The sequence below is a fragment of the Cyanistes caeruleus genome, chromosome 2 (assembly GCF_971803275.1).
Source record: "Cyanistes caeruleus chromosome 2, bCyaCae1.hap1.1, whole genome shotgun sequence".
NCBI lineage: Eukaryota > Metazoa > Chordata > Aves > Passeriformes > Paridae > Cyanistes > Cyanistes caeruleus.
The window spans coordinates 61,946,366-61,967,526 of record NC_141702.1 but is presented as its reverse complement, the minus strand read 5'-3'; the positions used below and the strand labels follow the sequence as shown (position 1 = coordinate 61,967,526).

The window sequence follows — 21,161 nt, the reverse complement described above, 5'->3', positions numbered from 1 at the left end:
TATTAAAGTATGTTGACTTTGAATTGTATGGACTGTTAAACTGAGGTAGGAGCAATTCTTAAAAGTTGCATAGAAGCATTCTGACTTCTTTTGCTTTTATCTTTGCCTTTTTAAACTTCCCTGTCCTTTTCCATTGAACTCCGAGACTATTAAAGACACAGAAACATGGAAAATTCTTTTAAAGAAGCCTGATTAGGTCCTAGAACTGGAATTCACCTTCATCTGCAAGTCAGAGTGAAAGGAGAGATGTTGGTTTGGACACATGAAAAGTGCAGTGCTTGAGCCACTATACTTAAATTTTCCTGCATCTTTGGCCATCATGGATGGAATGAGTCTGCTGTGTTCAGGCAACTGGCTCTTCCTTTGCTGTCTGATGTGGTGACTTGGACCATATCATTCTTTCTCATGTGGTTCTTGTTCAAGGACCAGGTTCAAATCTACAGTTGGTGTAAGGTGGCATAAGATCATTGCTTTCTATGGTAAAACTTTCATTCTTTTCATTTAATTTCATTTCTTTTTTTGCAAGTAAGAAAACTTAATTCCTTATTTCAAAGAGTTAATAAGGAAACTAGGAAAATCATATCCATTCTGATTTGCCATCCAAATTGTTTCATATGTTCAGTTTCCATGTGATTTATCTTATAACTCCTGAACTGAAAAACAAAGATGGATCAAATTCTTTCCTTTTTTTTTTTCTTATGCTGCTGTTGGGCAGGTTGTGGGTATGAATATAGTAGAAATAAAAATATGAAGGATTTGAATATTTCAGTGGTATAGTTAATGTGATATCATTATGTTTGGCATTAACCAGTTTATCTCCATGGGCTGGTTTTAATCTCCAAAAACTTGACACTGTTTTCAGGCAGAACACTGAAATATAAGTCAAATGTGAACTTGAATACCTAAACACTCTAGCAATAATTTAGTATAAAGTATTTGTCTTGATTTAAATCAAGACTAAAGTGGCACACATGTCTTTGACTTGGACTTCTCTTCCATTTTGTGAATTTCATTGAAGTGTAGTGAATAGCAGCAAGGTGACTGAATTGTGAAACTTCCTGCACTTCCCTGCAATTGTATGGTACAAAAGTAGTTAGATACTTTTATTCTAGTGGTATTGGGACACTTTGTGAGGAGTTTTTAAGTGTTATTTTTCTTCAGTCAGTCTATTGGTATTAGCTATTTAATTTAATTTTAGAAATTGTTCCAGCATAAGAGCCTATTGTCTTAATGGTTTGGACAAAATTCTTTAGATGTGAACTCCTGAATAATCTTTATTATATAAATTGTGAGCCTATATGCTAAACAAGTTAGTTGTTAGTATGTAGTATCTTCCTCAGCAGCAGATCAAACCCTCAGATGATAAGATCATTGTAAATGGTCCTATCTATCCCTTTCCTGTCACCTTTGGATTTTGCCTTTCAGGTCAGGACAGTTTGGTATCCCTACACTGTTACAGAGCTTCTCTGCTCTTCTGCATTCTGGAAAGCCAGGTCATACTTGCAGTTCTGCTGTCCAGACAAAACTGTTGTTAGAATGTTAGAGCCACCAATTTCAACTGCTACAGTAGAGTAAATCAAGTAGGAATTATTGTTCTTAAGAACCAAAGAGGATACCTAGCAGGAAAAGGATAGGATATTTGTTATAAACAATACTAAGAAATGCATCAGATATTTGAAATTGTAATGAATAAATTAGGCATATATTACCTATGGTAGTTATTTATGTAAAACTTCTCAATCATTTTTAGATTGGAGCAAAACAGCAACCAATATTATAAAGAAGAGTTCTGATAATCTCGGGAAATCCTTATCCTCTAGTTCCATCGGCTCAAATTCAACCTACCTAACATCCAAATCAAAATCTACAACAAACACATACTGCAAACGAAACAGCCATACAGGTGAGTTCTTGCACTGCAACCAATGCACCTGTGAATACGTGGGCTTGTGTTAAAGGCACAGCAAGCGTTTCTACCCAAAGGTTAAAAAGGGAAAATGACATCAATTCGCACAGTGACAGTATTTTTTAAATATATGTTACTGTTTAATAAGAACCATTATCTAACATGCAATACATCCAATATATAGATCTGATCTCCATATGTTCCCATACTAAATGAAATAGGCTTGATGAAAGCAAATTTTGCTTATTATCCTATTGTAAACACAGGGTAGCCAAAGCACAGAGAGATGACGTTCTTCACCCGAGGTAACATGAAAGCTGACAGTACAGCTGGAAATAGGAACCAAGTCTTCAGACTCCAAGTCCACAGCTGGTTGTCTTGGTTAAACTCCTTTCATCTAACTGTAACACATTTATGGGTAAAACGACAAATGGAGCCTACTCGGAAATGGATACGGTGTTCCCAGAGTGTGCATTGTCTTGCCCTTCTAAATAACCATATTTACTGCTTATTTATTTAGATGTCAATGGTATATGTAATAAAAGGCATCATCTGTACTCCACTCATACCATGAAAATATGCTCATTTTAAAAAGCTTTTTAAGGGAGCAAAGAAAGAGAGCAGCTGCAATGATTTACAAGTTTGGTTGTGTCTGAGATAATATTTCAGAAATTCAGTTATATAGTTCAGGCTTTTTTTTTTGTTACTCTGTTTTTGTGAGTGCATGTTTTTGTCCTGTGTAAAGTCACATAGCATTATTATACAATACTCCTTTATAAATACAGTGGAAATAAAATCTGCGCACATATTTAACTCAAAGGTGTGTTTACTTGCTTTAAAATATTCATTAGAAAAAATATTTTGATGCAGATGATTTGACTAGAAGGGAATTTATGTTGTTTCTTAAGTATTAACTATTTTCATTAAGCCCCCAATGTCTCATTTGTGATGGCACGCTCTCCTTTCTTGATGCATGGCATAGTTTCCAGGAAATACCTTCTATTTTTTTAATAACTGCTTCAGTTAGGCACAAACACCCCTTTTTTAAATTAATTACACTGTTGTTTTCTCACTAACCAAGATTCAGTGCATCCATTAGCGTGAGGGATTGTGCATCAAGTATTTCAAGAGTTTAAAACTTTATTGAGAATATGCATGAGTTACATCTGCTTTGAATACAGTAAAAATGAGAAGCATTTTAGAAATTCCCGATAACTGATAGCACCTGAGCTTGCTCTCAGGTCTGCTATTCCCAACTGCACTGGGAGCACACGGCTGGTGCCTCCCTCCCCAGGCTGCCTGTCCCTGCTGCTGGGTCAGGTTGGGTGTGCAGTGCACCCAGCTGCCCTGATCAAGCTGTTCATTCATCTCTTCCCTGCAGGAACACTTCTGCCAGCAGTCCTCCACAAGCAGCATCTTTAATATCCACTGATCACAGTGCTACTGTTGATTTAATGGTAGAGGTGGACAGCATTGTGCCCTTTCTGCAGCAGACAGAGAATTCCTTTTTGTACTCATGGCAGATGAGTCTTTAGATCCTTGATCCTTGGGATTAATGATAAAAATATGCTTAAATGCTTCATTGGACTCAGGGCTTTTTATCAGGATATCAATTAAGAAGACTTGGTGCTGGAGTTTTTGCAAGGTGTTCTTAAAGTAAAACAAAGAAACTGTTCTAGATAAGAAGGAGTAAAGTTAAAATAAACTTGCTCACATATATTCTTCAAAAATTATGAGCTTAATCCCATACATCAATTATACCTAAAAGGGACTGCAGTTCTTAATGCAATCAAAGTTTTTCATATGATGGTTTATTCAGCATTAAGGAAATATAACAGTTTTTATTTTATGGAATTTTGATACATTTTATTTTGTTCTCTAAAAATACACATCTTATTGTGATACTCCACAGGAATTTTTGATAGCACTAGGTTTTTAAATACTGACATATCTTCTCATGTGTGAAAATAATAAAAGTAATAAAAGATAATATTCAGATTCTGATTGTTAATACAGCTGATCTTCTCAGTTTGCCAGTTTAGCTAAATTACAGGCAAAGAATGTCATAGCTACATGTCTTGGCAAGTCTTGTTGATATGGTTATAATGTGCTCCCTGGAATTGACACAAGCATTCATGTGTTTGTGGTGTAGATAATGTCTTCTAAGGCCCTTTCCTCATCAGTGGTGGAGCATTACAGGTAAAGTGAGAATTGCTTTTGTTGAATGCATGGTTGGATCAGGGTGGAGGGATGCTTCTTGCATGGTGTCCTCATTGATGCAGAGGATTTTGCTAATCAGAAACGCTGCTTATTTCTGTTACATCTTGCACCACTGATGCTGAATCAAAGGACAAGCATGCTTCAGACTCTGGGTGTCTGCACTCTGCATGGGGCACAAAGCATTTAGAACATACCATTTTAGAAAGCTGACCATGTCCTGACATTAATGTCTGTGTACAGTAGTCTGGAGAAAGGAGATTATCGTGAAACATCCATACACGAAGCATATATTAAAAAGCAATAACAATCTGATTGAGTTGCAGAAGATTGTTTAGTATTTATCAAAGTTATTACAGAAAATGTAATGTATTTTTATATAGTCAATGGCTATTTCTGAATTAGTCTTCTAGACACTGAGATTTTTATATCCATTAACACCCAGACTTACTCTGAATGATGAAATATATATGCCTGGAAGTCGTCCTGTGAACTGCTGCTTAAATACAGAATGTACCAACACAAATATTGGGTGGACCCTCATGGGTGAACGAAACGGGTCATCTGTGCATCCTGTGGCTCAGCTATCTACAAACCCAAACCAAACTACTTGTAGAAAGTACTTAAACAACCTCTGTAACTCTTCTGTGAATTAGAAGTTAAGACTGTCTCTGCAGAGAATTTGGTCATACAACTCCCATTTACTTCAGGGATACATGATTTTTACCCTGTACTTAGATGTGAAGCCATTGGTTAGTAAATGCATACATTTGAAAGGCTCTCAGTACTCAGAAATTTGCCATTGGACATGGAGTAATTCACTGCAATCCATGAACATTCTTGCGTGCTTTGACAAATCATCCTGATAAGCCTCAACATGCCTGTTTCTGTTTTAATGAGTGGAACTGTTTTAATTTCTCTGTCTGCGATCCATTTCTCCTTTGCAACACTTTGTGCTCTTTTATGGCTTGATATCATGACTTTTCCAGGGATGGGTTACTTTTCTGTTTATTTATAGTTGGTTTATTTCTAAGAAAAGTCTTTTATGAAATCATAGTTCAAGTAGTATGCTTAATTCTTAAATGATCCTTTAAGAAGGAATTTTTGCCGATGACTTCACCAAGGTCTTGTAAACAGCCACCAAAAACGTCACTTGTAGAAAACATTGCTTCCCAGGGTACTCCACCTTACTGCTGGCTTAAAGTGGTACAGATCTTGTCCAGGTTCAGGGAATTAATTCCAGCTTCACTACAGTGGAAGAGATAAGAAAGAGAGCCTCGGTTAGGACAGGATACTTGAGAAAATGAGAGACGAGCTCTCTCCTCATTTCTCGCTACATTAGCTCTCCCTACTGGCCATTCTCTGAACAGCACTAATGCGAGCCGCTGAAGCAGACTTTCCCAGTCTGGCTGGGAATTGCCTTGTTTCTTTACCTCTTCAGCTTCACCCTTGACCTCTAGCACATGGACTATGAAGGGAGGCCTGGTTGTTGCATCTTTTCCTTCCTACAGTTTTCAGCCCGCACCCTTCACATTACGGAAAAAAACGAGGTGAGGCTAGGCAAGCACAAAGTTTTGGCTGTGGTTATCTGCTTTAGGATGGAAGATATCCTCTGCTATATCCAGAACAGATTGCATCATTTGTGTGCATAGCTCAAAACATCCACTGTTGAAAGAACTAAATCTGTTCAGTCATTCTACAGTACTTTATTATGAGGACATGCTATTTATGGAGATCCAGTACTATCAAAAGGTTTTTGGTTTGTAAGATTCAGAGCATAGGCAGTAAATTAATGTATTAAAAGGCCATAGGAGTCAATAACACTTAACTGAAAATAAGAGAGGGATAATTTCAAGAGATACCTGAAAGGTGTGCCCAAAAAAACAGACATCTCAAAAGAATTTAGATGAAGCAATCTCAGGCGAAAAAGTTCTTTGCTGACTTTTAGGGCAGTAATTTAGTTCAGCAGTAGTCACAATTGAAGGCATATCAGTGTGGGAAGGACACATCTTTTAAACTGTGAATTTGTTTAAGAGGCCCTAACTTCTTCTTGTTGCTTTTTCCTCCTCTTAGAGAATGTTTTTCTTGACAAGCCATCTTCAAAATTTGCCCAAGAGGATGGAGAACAGACATCAATCATCCCTGTCCACCAGGTTATTGACAAGGTCAAAGGATACTGCAATCCTCACTCCGATAACTTCTATAAAAATATCATCATGTCCGACACATTTAGTCGCAGCACAAAGTTCTAACTGGCCTTCTGATTTACTGGGTTTTTTTAAATCAAAGAAATACCAAAAGTCTATCTGAAATTGAGAACATTGGATGTCATAGAATGTGACCTGTTCAGTTATTTTTTCCCAGTTTATAGTGTTCTCCTGCAAACAGCTTCCACTTAAGGACTGATTTTTTAAAATTTTGACTATTGTAGAAAACAGCAATTTTCTACCATGGTATTGAGCTGTTTTTAAATTTACAGCACATACTGTAAATGCCAGCCAGCCAACATGATGCCTGGACAGCTAATAGTAACCCTGTGTAAATATCTTTTAAGGCTGAAGAGGCACAAGCCTAACTTTAAATTATGTAATCCAAACAGAAGCAAGTCTTGACTCCTGGAGAAAATAGCAGACATGTCATGCAGTACAGGCAAGCTTCTATTGTGCAGTTTGCTGATGGTCTTTTTGTTTTGAAAAATATGTATTTTCCCTATGACATCTGTTAGATTCTTGCTTCTTGAATGTCTAGTGCTGTTCTTTATTCATAAGTGAGTAAAACCCTAGTATCACTTAAAGGATTATTTTAAACCATTTTTGCCTAAAAAGACCTGATCATGCAAACCTTACTCACCAAAACAGTATGTGCTGTAAATGCAGGCCAATTTGTGCCCATATACACAGAAAAACAGCTTACACAAAGTTGTGTTTCAGCATTTATTGATTGGTATGTATGAAATGCAGTGTCTTCCATCTCGAGTCAACATTTAATGTTCTTTTTTCACAAAATGAAATAACAAAGAGACACTCAACTATATACAGATTTATAAATATATACCTAGAACTCTCTCTATACACATATTTTTATAATAATACACACAGTAAGTATGACAACGTATACCAGAGACAATCTAAAAACTATGGACGGTGCTAAAACTTAAGTTTAAATATTTAAATACAAGATTAATTCTTTGTAAAGCCATGAGTTTGTCAGTCTCTGTGCTTCACATATACTGTATGTATAGATGCCTCCATCAGATGGCATTGCAGCATTAGGATAACCCGGAATATGTTTACTAAAAATAAATAAACAGCATCTTTCTGGGCACATAACTTCATCAGTATCAATATCCCTCTGTTGCCCTGTTGCATGACATGATTGAGGTTGTTGGATGCAGAGTTTAAATGGTGTTCAGGCAATATTAAGGAATTCCACATTGCTATACTGTGTCCATAATGACACTGAGGGCTGAGGGGGTGTGTGTGCAGAGAACAGACAAGAGCATAAAATGCTTACTTGTTTTACTCTCTATAAATGTGTGACATATTAGCAAGTGAGCTTGAGTGCCAAAAGGGCATCTCTCCTCATGAACCATGTTTCACCCCATGACAAGCTTTATAACAACTGTACCTGCACATGTTTCTGAAGGCATGTGCTGAAACATAAAAGGTTTTTTCAAGTACTGCTTTCAGTGGACAATGTCTCCTAATCAAAGTTTTCATTTTTAAAATTACCCCTTTTTTTAACCAAAATATTTTTAGCCACATATTTAATTATTTTAATTCAGAGAGCATAAATTTGTGCTGAGATTTTTCAGTTGCCAAGCAGGTGGATGCTCAGTGATTAGGGATGTGGATTTGTGCTTTCTCTGCTCTTTGCACTTACTTTTGTGTGCAGAGATCATTTAATGCTGTGACCGCACAAATGGCACGTTTTCCCTGGCTGCAAACACCTGGTGGGAGGAGGATGTCCTGACGGTATTCCACCCAGGAACACTGCTGTCACTACATGGACCTGAATGAAACCTCAGTCTCATAACTGCAAATACATTTGCGGTGTATGAATGGAAGTCAGCCCCATTCACTGAAACTGTAATTAAAAAAAGGGATGAGTGTTGTCAGATATCTTTAATAATTGAAATAATTTACAGAGAAATTATGTACAAGCATTTACTGAACTTATATTTTATCATCCCACTTGCTTAACTACTGTAGATAATAGTGTTCACATAGCAGCTTACTGTGAGGTTTCTACCTGATTCAGATGTTCAGAAGTGAAGAAAAGAAAAACCAAACATTCCTGAAAAAATGAGGAATCAATAAAACATAATAGATAATAAAATATAAATAAAAACACAGTATCCTGAATGAAGCTGAGCTGTAACCTATCAGTTTAATGTACATCTACCTGTATTTTTTGCTGAATTAAGATTTTTTCTTTTTTTTACTACCATGTAGTAATCTTAAACTGTCTGTGTCACTTAGTTGCTCTTGAATGCTCTCAATTCTACAATGTATAGCTTCTGTACATGCTGTAACCTCCCTTGTACATATTTATTTATTTGTGAGGTTAAATATGTCAAATATACTTAGCACTATAATGACTGTTCTTGTTACTTTAATGCTAAGTTTCTGCTTCATCATAGAAGAAGAGGGAAAGAATAATTTCTTTTATGTTTTTTCTAAATAACTTGTGAAACAATTTACTGTAGCTCTATCTTTTGCAACTTTCAGGAAACTTGTCAGTGTAATTTGTGATACTAGTCAGTGAAATATAATGTAACAGGTTTGAAGATGGACTAAATGGAAAGAAACCTTTTCAAGTAAACATTTTTTATGTTAGTGTTCCAAATAATTAAAGTCTTTTAATAGTGAATGGTTGACTTTTATTTTCCCTTTTTAGTGTTTAATGGCAAAAATTACATGGTGGAATTCTGGAAAATAATCTTGTGGTTTTTAAGTACTTGAGACAGGTACACGCCTAGCCAAAATGTCAGAAATAAATGTGCAGCACTAACTTCATCTCATCAGGGGAACACACTTTGCAGAATATGCCTTTCCTTTTTGTAGTTTACTCAATGCCACATTCAGTGAATGATCTGGAAGTTATGCAATCTCATTTATCTACAGTGGCAATCGTGATAGATATGAAAGAAAAATCAAGGCAACAGACCATATGGTGGGATGATATTTTAAAGTAATAGAAATTAATAATCTAAAACTCAGGAGTTATTCCTTTCTATATGTTTTTCTCCATCTGAATGCAGTGCCTCATTATCAAAAATTTCTTTCAACTTGTAATCATATTTTGATCACTGCTGAAAAATTTGATTCAGCTAATCATTTGATTAATACACACTAATGTATAAACAGTAAATGTCACACACTAATGGCCTACCTTTACTTGCTTACCCCTAAAGATGATGGAAATATGCTGAAATGTGTCAGATCTGCTTCCCTATATTTAAGCCTGATCACAGAAAATGCACAGAATACAAGGATTTAGCAGTGATATATTTTAGAAAGCATTAAAACAAAAAAAACATGGGGAAAGTGGCATTTAATAATGAGGCTGCTGGGTGCACCTGTGTACAGTCTGTGTGTCTGTGGACACTGAACACTACCCTTGGGCTTTCTGCCTTGAAGAATGTGGGAGGACCCTCTGAGGAAGGAGCACAGGTTTTTTTCCCCAGTAGAATCTTGGCAGATGCCAAACTTGTAAGGAGTGATTTGCAGCGTTTGGGGGTGGATTTATTTTTCTCCTCATTTCATCACTTTTTAAATACCAAGAACAATTTTATTTTAATCCTCTACTGTTAGCAGCTTCCTACTGTAACCCATTGAGTTACATAAAATGCCACTTCATTTTATTACTTTTGAAAGGCTGATCTATAATCAGACTCATCTGTGTAACTTCAGGGACAGCTACCGAGTTACAGGGCAGCAATGTGTCATTCATGGAGTCATTATAAAAAGTTTTTATGCATTTGCTGTATATGAGGATGAAAACTCACATATGGGTCAGCAAATTAAGCAAAGTGCATAGAAGTTAATGTCAGGGAAGTCAATCATGCAAACCAGTCTGTGGAGCAGACCTTCCATGCTTAGCACTCCAGCTGCTTCTGTGCCAAGGAGGCTTTCCCCTTCACCCTCCACTTAGCTGGTCTTTGTTTACTCAGTCCATTTATTTGTCAGATCTCCTGGAACCATCGTGACAGTTCCATCCCCAGGACAATCATTTACTGTAGTGTTAGAGAAAGGGAAAGGGAAAGAAAAGAAGAGAAAGGGAAACTGAAAGTAAAAGTAGGGGAAAGGTAGTTGCCAAGGCCTGCTTTGCATCTTCTTATACTTTTTAAATGATTTCTTGCCCCTTGCCCAGGTTGTGTCACCCTGACCAACAATGGAGACAAGGCCACTGGAGTAGGTAAGACACACCACCATAGCTATTTGTGCATTTGTCAGTGTAAATTATTGTTTTTGACTCTTTGGCTTTAAATTGAAAATATGTCGTGGTTCAAGGCAACAATTCCAGCATTTCCATGCTTGAAGACTAACCCAGAATAATATTTCTGTAGTTCAGGAAGAAGCTAATTCCTCTCATGAGGAGAAATCAGACTGATAACACCACACCAGAAATGGCTAAACAAATCTCATGGAAACCTTTTCTGGAAGGATAACCATTCCTCAGATGCATCTGCTCGCTCAAAGCCGATGCTGCTGTTGTTCTCACTAGAGAACAGTTTTAGTACCCATGAGGAGTGCACATTGTGGTGCTGTCCATATGGATTGCTTAGCCACAAGCATCTGTGCTTAACCACGGCACTCTGAGTGATACAGTGTTCTCGAGGTATGGTGAGGGATCTACCTTAGAAAATAAATGCCAGTTTGATTCTTTAGCTGGTAACAGATAATCTAAACTGGGCACTTTTTATCCCAACTATTCTAGTAGGAGTTCTTAAAAAACAGAGTTTTAGATAGAAAAGGGTTCTCAAAAATCCAAACTGTATTCTATACATGAAATGTAGGAAAAAGAGCAAATGCAGGTAAGTCTGGTCTGATGTTTTCTTCCACTGCCAAGTTTTTCTCAGTCTGGGAGCCCTCCAAAGTGAGGAGGTCCTCCTTGGTAGAGGAATGGATCCTGCTCTGTCTAGTGGGAAGAGGATTTCCACTGGCCCAGTCCTGCTGCATTTCACAGATCTCCAGCACCGAGTGCAGTAAATGCAAAAGTATAATGCATTTACAAAATTCCACTCTGGTTTTCTTTTCTGCTTGTCTGGCTCCAGCTTTTCCAGCAGAGGGCAGTGGCATATTTCTAGTTATAAAGCTGTTAAAATCCAGTAAAAAATGCAGAAAGATTCCTCCATATGTGCACCCGCACAGAAATAAGTAGGAGAGTTCAAACCAGGATTGTCTATTATTTAGCAATCGGTTACATCATTGGATAAAGCAAACACTCTGCACTCAGGGAAGTGAGGGGAGAGAGCTGTCTGCCTGCATTTGGACATATTTAGTGGAAAGAGCAATAGAGAGTCTCTCTGTATTCTCTCTTGCTGGTTGTTACATTTTCTCCATTTTTTTTGCTCTGAGGGATGCAATGGAATTAGCAACTGCTACACTTCTGTCAGCTGAGCAAACAGAACCAGCTCACCATTTCAGGCATGTACACTGGCTTATTCCAGTACTGGGCAAATTATGTGATCTGTTGAGATGTCAGCCTGTGACTCAGAAATTCACTGCATGCATAATTGTCCAGGGAGGAAAAAAACCCATCAGTTCTCTGTTGACAGTGGCATGCAGATCCATACCTCCCTACCTCTTTTTCCATCAGGGGCATAGCAACAGATCTGCTGTCAGCTGGATCCTCTGTTCACATACTCCTTGCCCATGGCACATATTACTCAGTCAGCTCAAGAAAAGTGCAGAACTGCTGGGCTTCAGACCCAGCTGTACAGCTGGCCCATGGCCATTCCATCATAGGGCAGGACTGACCAGAAAGCTGCTCCATTGGAAAATGGCACCCTGTTGAAATTAAAATGCCCCACCTGTAATTCTGGCTTGTCCCTGGACTCTCACTGGCATGTCCCTCTGAATGTACACTGCACCAGCACCAAGCTAAGGGAACAGGAGTTGCCTGGAGGAGATGGAGCAGGGGAGGCAGGGAAGGACATGGCCTGCTCTAGCCTCACTTAATTTTTTTTGGAGTATGGCTGCTGTGGCTATTGGAAGAAGGAGCACTGGGAAGGGAGTCCCACAAAGGGTCAGGACTTGGTGTACAGGGCAGAGCAGAAGGATGTCAGATGTCATGACACCATCACTTCTCCAAAGACTTGTGGTGTGGGCGTAGCACAGGTTCGGAGTCACAGCACAGCTGTGTTACTGGCACATCATCTTTTGGTGTCTTTACATGAGCACAGCTCTAAACAAGGCAGGAGCCAGCATGAGCTCCCCAAAATTTCTCTGTCCTCTTTACAACTAATGCTCACTTCCCAGGAGCACAGACATGCCAGTATGCCTCTCAGTCTAGCTGCAAATATCTCCTTGCTTAGATACAACCATTTTCTAGAACTAACCAAGGTACAGAGTAATCTGGGGATTATGCAGCCCTGCTGGAGTCACAGAACTGCAATCAACTGTATAGGACAGTGAGGATGCTCCAAAAAGGAGGGCAAGCATGGAAAAATAGCATTTGTAAAGCTTTACAGGGGCACTGAATGTCAGGGGCTGAGATACTGTGGTTTTCCACGCAGAGTGCAACTGAAACAGCTCTTAGAGAAGTTCTGTGTTTGCACAGGCCCAGGATGAGCTCAGTGGGAAGGACAGATCAAGGCATGGAGCTTCAGCAGGCTGGCTGGACTTCAACCCATGGGTATCTTCTTCACCCTTTCTTTGTGTAGCCTAGAGATGGTGGTAATTGTGGCAAGATTTGAAGCAGTCCAGCTAATACTTCTCACATGTTGGCAGGATATATTCAGGCAGACTGGGGCTTAAAATCCTCATCCAAAGTAGTCCCTACTCCTTGCTATGGTTAGGTGGCAGCTTTTTTTACCAGAGATGAGAAACTTATATTTATTTTACCTGGATTAGATCCTCCAGATATGTACACCAGTTTCAGATGGAGGTATGGTCATGTGAGTCTGCCATGACACTCCTGATTTAGCTGGGCAGAACTGGCAGAAAAGCCAAATGCACATTTCATTGCAGAAAAGATCAACCAGAAAAAGACCAGCACAGGCAGAAGCAGCCTGTCCCTGAGGGTGTTGGATACAGTTGCTGGGTTACAGACAGCTGATTTTAACACATCCCGCTCTTGTTTTCATTGGTTTTTCAATTTCTTTGAAAGATGGGTCTTTTTCACTTTGCCTCTTGCTTTCACCCAAACTGAAGCATGCTTTGGTTCAAAGCAAATAGGCAGCCCCCAGTCGTATTTTATCCTACCAGATGTAGTATGTGAAGTTTCCTGCATTCATGCAAAGAGATCCTCTCAATGCAACCAGACTGGACATCACCTGGGGACTAATCCAAGGACAGTCTACGAACTGCCTCCTGAACAAAGCGCAGGTGAAGGGCATGTCCTAGTGAAGCACCGGAAGACTTTCAGGACAGAGAAAACCCTCTGTCACTGGAGATGTCTAAGAACAGGCTGAACCTGGGTTTCCTAAACCCACACCTGTGGGTGCCACCATCAACACTGGCAGCAGTATCAGGTGATACAGAGACAACCTCCTTCCCTGTGATGATCCTCCTTAATTCCATGGAGCTATTTTCACTAGCGCAGCACACCGCTTGAGAAGGAAGGTGCTCACACAATCAATTCATCACTACCCTCTCTCCTATCTTATTCACACTCCTCAATTTTTCAGCTGCAAACCCTTTGCCTGTAACAACACCCACCAAAGTTTCACCCCTCTGAACAAGGACCCACAGTCATCACACTCCATGCTGCCAATAACCACTCCAGTTGCCAGCCTACCCCCACTGCAGCAACAGCCCCTGTCCCTTTACTTACAGAAACAACCTCTGTAGGATAAAGCAGAGATGGCCACAACAGCAACATCTCCCAGCTCCTGAGGAGCCTGGCACTGGCATGGTGCTGCAGTGCAGCAGTGACTTACACATGTGCTGGAGGAGCAGGTGCAGGCACCTTTGCCACATCACCCCTGAGCTCTGGTCCCTTTTAGAGATGGGTTGGCTAACTCTGGGTTAGGTTTTTAGGCATAAGTATCTCAGGGTTGATTTTGACAGAGATTTTAAACAGGGAGGAAAAATAGACACCCTCCTGAGAATCTCTGGTTCCATTTTCCTTCAGAATAATGTCCAGTATAGGCTTGCGTGAGCTGTTTTCACTAGAACCCAGGCTTCTCTCTGGAATTTTATGGACCAGGTTAAATCTGTGCCAGGGCTTTAGGTATTTGTTTTACTTTTTAACTTTTGAAATGAGTTCATGCAGTTACCTGTGTGAGCATGACAGCTGTCACCTCCTTTGACTCTGCCAGGAAACCATTACTGAAGATGCTGAAAAAGCCATTTCAGTGTTTTCTTTTGGTTAGGCTGAGAAAAGAAGATGAGAAAGAAGCTTCAGGGAAAATGTTCACATGAAGAAGTTTGACTTAAACTTCTTAAACTTGAGTTGACTCAAAAGTTGACTTTGCCAGGGATGGCAAGAATTAACTTCTCTAACACTTGGGCATGTAGGCACAGAGTCTGCTGCAGTGCTTTCTGTTTAAGCAGCCATTTCATCAGATAGTCAGCAGGCAACGGGATGGGAAGAATATAAGGAACAACACAAACTGCACATATAGCACATACACACATCCGAGACAGGTCTGAAAAATGGGCCGTGTGTTTGTTCTCTGTTTTTTTTTCTGAACCACTGTGCACACAAAAGCAAAATACTAGCTTGAATTGTCCCTAGGTCAGGCCACAGAAATTAACAGATAGTTTTCCAGGATATTTGCAGATAAATGTATCAACCCAGCTCCACACATTGAGGCATTTAATTAAATGCCTTGATTTTTGTTATTTTCATATCACAGGAAAATAATTCTCCCTTTAGCACAGAATCCCTCTTCCTTAGATCTTAATCTTTGCCTAACCGGATTTTTATGCACACAAACCTTAAACTGTTTTGGCGCATACAAATCACAACGGATTCAGCTGCCCGATGATAGGAGCTGCAGTAGCTTATTCCCATAAACCAGGTATTTCAATGTGTGTAGAGCAACCCTGTGACTGTGATTGGCATGTGATTAATTTCAACCAGCTTGTTTCTCCCATGGCTGGCATAATGTCAAGAGAAGCATTTTATTATTCAGGTGGTTGTGGAAAAGCAGCAGATGCAATAGCTGAGAAACAAAAAAAAATATTGCTTTATGAAGTGTTTTGGCTCATTTACCTGTAGCAATTAATTACTGATGACTAAGTGCCTGAGTTCAGGAAACAAAGGCTGTTTGTCTTGTACAGTTTCATTTGTCCGGTTTGGGATGGATAGGATCCACTAAACCAACACCCAGATGTAAGGCAGGAAACTCACTGAAATAGTTTTCTTCATATCAGCTAAATCAGGACCAGTATGCTTTAACTCTTTTGCCCTACATTTTGAATTTAATTCTTAAGCCACACTATGTAAGAGGATGAGGAACACCAGCTTCACTCAAGTTGATAAGAGCCCTCCTACCTTCCCTAGACACTGATACAGTCAGAGCCCAGTATTGTGCATAGCCTCACTGTATAGTTTTGGGGTTTCTACCATGGGTGTCCTTCCAGTGGGGTGTTAGTGCTGTGATTCCCCAGAACTTGCTCATCATTTTGCAACCAAAAATGCATGATTAGTATGGATTATTGACTTTAATTTTATCAGGATCTGTTAAGCTGCACAGTGATAGCTTTTAAATTTGAATGGCATGTATTTTCACTGCCGAGGTAGCAGAAGTTTAAAGTCATGGGTAGATACTTCACCACACGTATTCTCCTTGGCTGACCTCTCATATCCACAAAGCTGGACCTTTTCTCACACACTCAGACTGTCATTTCCATAGATCTTGGGGCTCAGACTTACAATGAAGTTATTGTCATTTAAGAAGTTTGCCCTATCCTCCTGAGTCATTAGGACTGCCAAGATGAAAATTCTTCATCCACATCTTTTTCCTCCAACATGTTTTACCTTTCAGTGGTGACAAGCTAAGAATTGAACTCCCTGCTGCCAGACCACACTCAGCTGATGCACACTGAATTGCTGTAGCAGAGCATTGTGCTCAGGACCTGAATGCACTGATTTATCAAGTGTGACATGCTACTGATGGCTTCTTCTTGTGCCTGTAAATCTGGGTGTACTAGTGGTATAAAAAACACTAATGGATTGCTTGTCTTTGTGATGATTTTGATCATAAATTTCAGAGTAGAGGGATGAGGAAATAGTATTTGCTATTTTTACCCTTTATAGCTGAATGATGTCTGAATGTAAATGAAATTATCATTTTTAAAAAGCAGAACATCAACTTATAAGACCATTGGATAACACATACGTAGTGTTTAAAAATATCTGAACTTTTTTGGGGGAGAAAAAAGAAGAAATCCTTTATCATACTGGATTTATCATACTTTTATCTGCAGAAGGAATGCTGCTTCCAAGTTTATGGCAGTGGAGTTTTAGATGAAAACAGATTTCAAAGTCCTGAGTAAAGAAAAAGGAATTGCATCTGATCAGTTACAGCACGAAGGCAAATGAACAGTGCATCTTGCACTTCTCTGAGAGGATGTAAAAATCTGCAACTACATTTACTGAAAGATAAATCAACCATTTCCACTTGACCTGATCAATGCATCAATTGCAAGAAACTGTTAGATACCTTAAACCAATAGCAGATTTTTAGTTAAGACTCAGGAATGAGCCAAAACTAAAAATTCAAGGCAAAGAGCAGCTGTAAGTTGTGTCATTTATCTCCTGAAAACATGAAACTGAGGTAAAAGCCATCCCAAATCTGTTCACAAAGGCTGTCCCAGGAGGGTGGCAGGTGACTCCTGTGACACTGCACCAGGCAGGCTGGGTCACTCATCAGACTTACCGTGAGATGTCCAGGCTTGAGCATGGTCCTGCTGGGACAATTTCTATTGGAGAGGGGCTTGGCACAGCCTGGCCTCTGAGGAAGGGATCTGCCAGTGCACTCCTGAGCCACGTTTCTCCTTAAACACACGGAATGAGGGAGATGGGAGTTATTTAATGTGTGGTCTGATTTGTGGATACTACATACATCCTTACTGGAGATCTGGGAGAGCTGCTGCACTCTGCAGTGGGACCAAACTGAGCCTGACAAGAGACAGGTGCCATGGAATTACCAGGGCACTAGAGCACTAATAAACCCTGAGTCCTGTGAGCACAGTTCAAGATGCTCAGTGCTTTCTAGAGCACCCCAGGATTTCCGCCACCAGGAAACTGCATTACAGACTGGGACAGCATCTCCCCTTTCCCTCTCATTCCTGGCCCTTTTCATCTTGTGGTTGCTATGCCACTGAAACAAAATGTTCCTTCTGACAGCAGTGCTAAGCAAAGCTCAGCTGCTGCCAGATCATTATTCCAACTCTCATCTTATCCTCAAACTTCCCGTGGATCTCCCGGTGAGCAGCGGCACTTGGAGGGAGACAGAGAGGAGACGCTGCTTTCTGAGCACCCCGCCGGCACCCTCAGATCCTGGCGCTCTTTATGTGGGCCCCAGGCTTCACCCGCGCCCCTCAGCAGCGCCACGTCTCCCGCCAGCCGCGCTGCTCCCCTCGGGCGGCACGGAGCTCTGTCCCCTCGGAAACAGCTCGGGCTGCTCCCCTCGGGCGGCACGGAGCTCTGTCCCCTCGGAAACAGCTCGGGCTGCTCCCCTCGGGCGGCACGGAGCTCCGTCCCCTCGGAAACAGCTCGGGCTGCTCCCCTCGGGCGGCACGGAGCTCTGTCCCCTCGGGGACAGCTCGGGCTGCTCCCCTCGGGCGGCACGGAGCTCTGTCCCCTCGGAAACAGCTCGGGCTGCTCCCCTCGGGCGGCACGGAGCTCTGACCCCTCGGAAACAGCTCGGGCTGCTCCCCTCGGGCGGCACAGAGCTCCGTCCCCTCGGAGCCAGGGCCGCGGGCACCAGGCCGCGCCTCGCACGGTGATTCCCTCCCGCCGAGCGGGCCAGGCCTCCGGGGCGGCTGGAGTGCTCGGGCGTGAGCGGATGATTACAAATAAGCTAACTCGGGCCCGGGGGACTGAAACAGTTCGACAAAAATCTTATCTGGAAATGTAGAGGAATAATCAGTGTTAAGCAGCAGTGGAATAAGTAGTGATAAGGCATGTGGGAAGGCTTTGCCTCCAGAAGCCATGGCTGCAGCTGTAGCACTGCCTGTGTTCGTTTTCCTTCCGTAGCTGCTGCAGTGCCAGAAATGCAAAAGTGGAAGTTTTATCTTTCTTTGATTTGTTTGCTCTCTGTGAAAAGAGCTGCCACATGCTTGCCTCAATAAACCCAGTTCAAATTCTGTGTGGAGCCGTTTTTGAAAACGCACATTAGGAAAAGGCAAAAGTCACTGAGATTCACCCACGACCCAAAAGAGATCCCAACTCATGACCAAAGCTTTTCCTAGGAAATTTGTCACACACCAAATGTTAAACTTCTGTCTGGTATAATTGGCTTCAAATCCAGGTAAAAACTTGGATAAATTTATGCATAAGCTATAGGGCAAAAAAAAAGAAGACATTAAAAAGAAGCAAGGGAAAATGTTGGAAAGGTCTCAAAAATTTACTGGAATATGTTAGCAAATATATTTTTAATTCTTCGGCATCTCTTTTCATTTTAAGACAAAAATTGTATATACAAAAAACCTGCAGACACTGACAGATGTTTTTCTTTAACGTATTTGTTTCTAAAAAGAAAGCCACTATAGGAAATAGTGATCAAAACAACATTTATTTTTTTTTTTTGTCAGAAACCACTTTTTTTCCACATTGGTTTCAAGCCTGTACTTTCCTTAGTTTAGAGGAGCCCTTCTCTGCCTGAGCAGTGCCACCTGACTGTAAGCAGTGCTGAGGATAACACATTTTTCCTGTGCTGGAAATTTTTCCTGCTTAATAGAGGGAAAATCCATTGAAATGAGAATTTCCAGCAGAAGATCTAATAACTTTAGGCACTAGCATAAGTTTTTTCTGAACTTCACCCAGTGCAGAGATCCAACTGAGGGCATTGCAGGCTGGAGTGTATGGCTGAATTAAAAATAGTTTTACTGTCCTTGTGGACAAGTAAGGCTGCAATAATCAGTCTTAGAGCTGCCTCTACATCCTGCCATCCCCTCAGGCAGCTTCCTGAGTACTCTTATCTATTTTACAGGGTTTTATAGGGTCTCATGTGGCTCTTTGCATGTATGAATTTCATCTTGCCTAGTATCTACAGAGTTACTGAGTTTACATGTGTTGCTCATGCAAAACTCCATTCCCAACACATCTGCAAAACCACTGCCTGCATCCAACTCCCACATAGCACTAGGGAAGCCACCTAGCTCCTGTAACATTGTGACCTGCAAGTCACTCTTCAAACTTGTCACCCCAAAATACCTTTTGACTTGTAAGCCATTCCTTGGGGCACTACTTTTTGGTGTTGAGCAGGGGTGAGCCAACCCTCTATCTGCTACATCCTGTTGGATAACTGCTGGGCTCAGAAAAATTGGAACATCCTCAAGAAAAAGCAGGGAAAAAAGAAGTCCTTGGATAGGAACTGAATAATAAATAGCTGCAGCAGAAATGCCTGATTAGTTGCAACTGTAAGGTCTCCCAGCTCTGGAACACCTGGCTCTGAATTGAAGGGGCCTACAGCTATCTCAGAGTCAGTTCTGGCCTTTTTTTTTTTCTTTTTTTTTTTTAATTCTCTAATAATATTAAGCAAATAAGTTTTAGATGTCTTTTGATGTTATTGCTCATCTGTAACAATTTTTGCCACTTCACTGACTGTCTTTCTATATTTGCATAGTGTCTGGGGCTTTTTAGCATGCCAGGTAGATTGCTCTGTGAAGAAGACAGGTTTCCCCAAGACAGCATGATACACAGAGGTGCAGGGAAAAGCTGCTGTACTCCCCACCTAGCATCCAAGCTCTTAATTGAGTTCACCCTCTTTCAGGTTTACATTCTTTGAAAAGGATGAGAAAATAATTGCTTCTCTTCCTTAATAGTGGTTATCAACACCATTCTCATTCCAAATTCAAAACACAGCATTGTAACAGCTACTGAGAAGAAATTAACTCTACCCTAGCTGAAACCAGGACAGGAGCCCAGAAAAAACATCTCTAGGAAACACACATTTGCTATAGTCTGACTCAGCAGCAAAAGCAGTAACTCACTAAATGTTGGCAGAACACCACTTAAGCCATAAAAGTATGAAAAGGTTTGGTTGACTGCACATGCTGCATCTTGCTCTGTGTCTGGCTGGTGAATGGAGAATTCAGTCTCTAGTATGGCCAAACCAGCACGTTCTACAATGTTAAATTTCTTGGATAAACATCCTCCTGAAAAGAATTAAAAGTTTGCAATAAATTTCTATGTGATCATGCATTTCATTTCTTTTCTTTCTGGTCATTTGATCAAAGGAGGTTTCAAATATTTTGGTGCAAAATTCTGAGAAGTATATTTGCAAAATCTAGGGTCAAAAATTCATAGGAACTTGTACAGGATGCAACCAATCAATTTCTCCAGCTAAGCAGAGCATACATTCACTAGATCTGCTTCTGTCAAACTTGCCTAATTTTTAAGCTAAAGATTGCTTACCTTAAGTAATGTTTACTGCTTTGTGACACTGTTCAAGAGATGCACCAAAAAAATTAAGGGAAATTACCATTATACAAAACTCCAATCACATTCTCAAAATAGTCTGATTAAAAATAGGAATAATTTTCTCTAAGTACCACAAGATTAAATAATAATACCACTAGGTTGTCTTCTAATTGCATTCTGCTTCTTTGAACAATTAGATGCACTTAGATTTTCAAGCACTTCTCTGCAAACATGAGGATTAGAAATGAATGCTTTACTTTTAAATGCAATT

The 21,161-nt window shown here is 40.3% G+C and overlaps 2 protein-coding genes across 16 annotated transcripts in view; one reads left to right on the top strand and one right to left on the bottom strand.

The window, feature by feature from the left end:
• Window positions 1–8,995, top strand: part of ADGRG6 (adhesion G protein-coupled receptor G6) — a 111,110-nt gene extending 102,115 nt beyond the window's left edge. For 6 of the 15 annotated variants that reach the window (XM_086877356.1, XM_086877354.1, XM_086877357.1 and 3 more), the window contains 2 exons: window positions 1,751–1,903; window positions 2,173–2,725. In XM_086877356.1, the coding sequence (XP_086733482.1) occupies window positions 1,751–1,903; window positions 2,173–2,177 (158 nt within the window). In that variant the 3' untranslated portion in view covers window positions 2,178–2,725. Of the gene's footprint in view, window positions 1–1,750; window positions 1,904–2,172; window positions 2,726–4,058; window positions 4,106–6,196 lie in introns of those variants that run through there. The other 9 variants (XM_086877350.1, XM_086877348.1, XM_086877352.1 and 6 more) reach the window with 2 other exon arrangements.
• On the bottom strand, window positions 3,029–19,638 carry LOC147654853 (uncharacterized). Its single transcript, XM_086875209.1, has 4 exons — window positions 19,536–19,638; window positions 17,181–18,366; window positions 14,571–14,667; window positions 3,029–5,371 (listed from the first exon to the last, which is right to left on the bottom strand). Exons 1-2 carry the CDS (start codon window positions 19,636–19,638, stop codon window positions 17,708–17,710), a joined length of 762 nt encoding a protein of 253 aa, XP_086731335.1. The 3' UTR covers window positions 3,029–5,371; window positions 14,571–14,667; window positions 17,181–17,707.
• Between the last annotated feature and the right edge of the window lie 1,523 nt (window positions 19,639–21,161).

Coding starts and splice junctions, on each gene's coding strand:
- LOC147654853 (XM_086875209.1), bottom strand. CDS start 19,638: ATGTTACAGGAGCTAGGTGGCTTCCCTAGTGCTATGTGGGAGTTGGAT. Junction 18,367..19,535: donor GTTTTGCATGAGCAACACAT/GTAAACTCAGTA, acceptor TTTCCAGATAAG/ATTTTTGTCGAACTGTTTCA.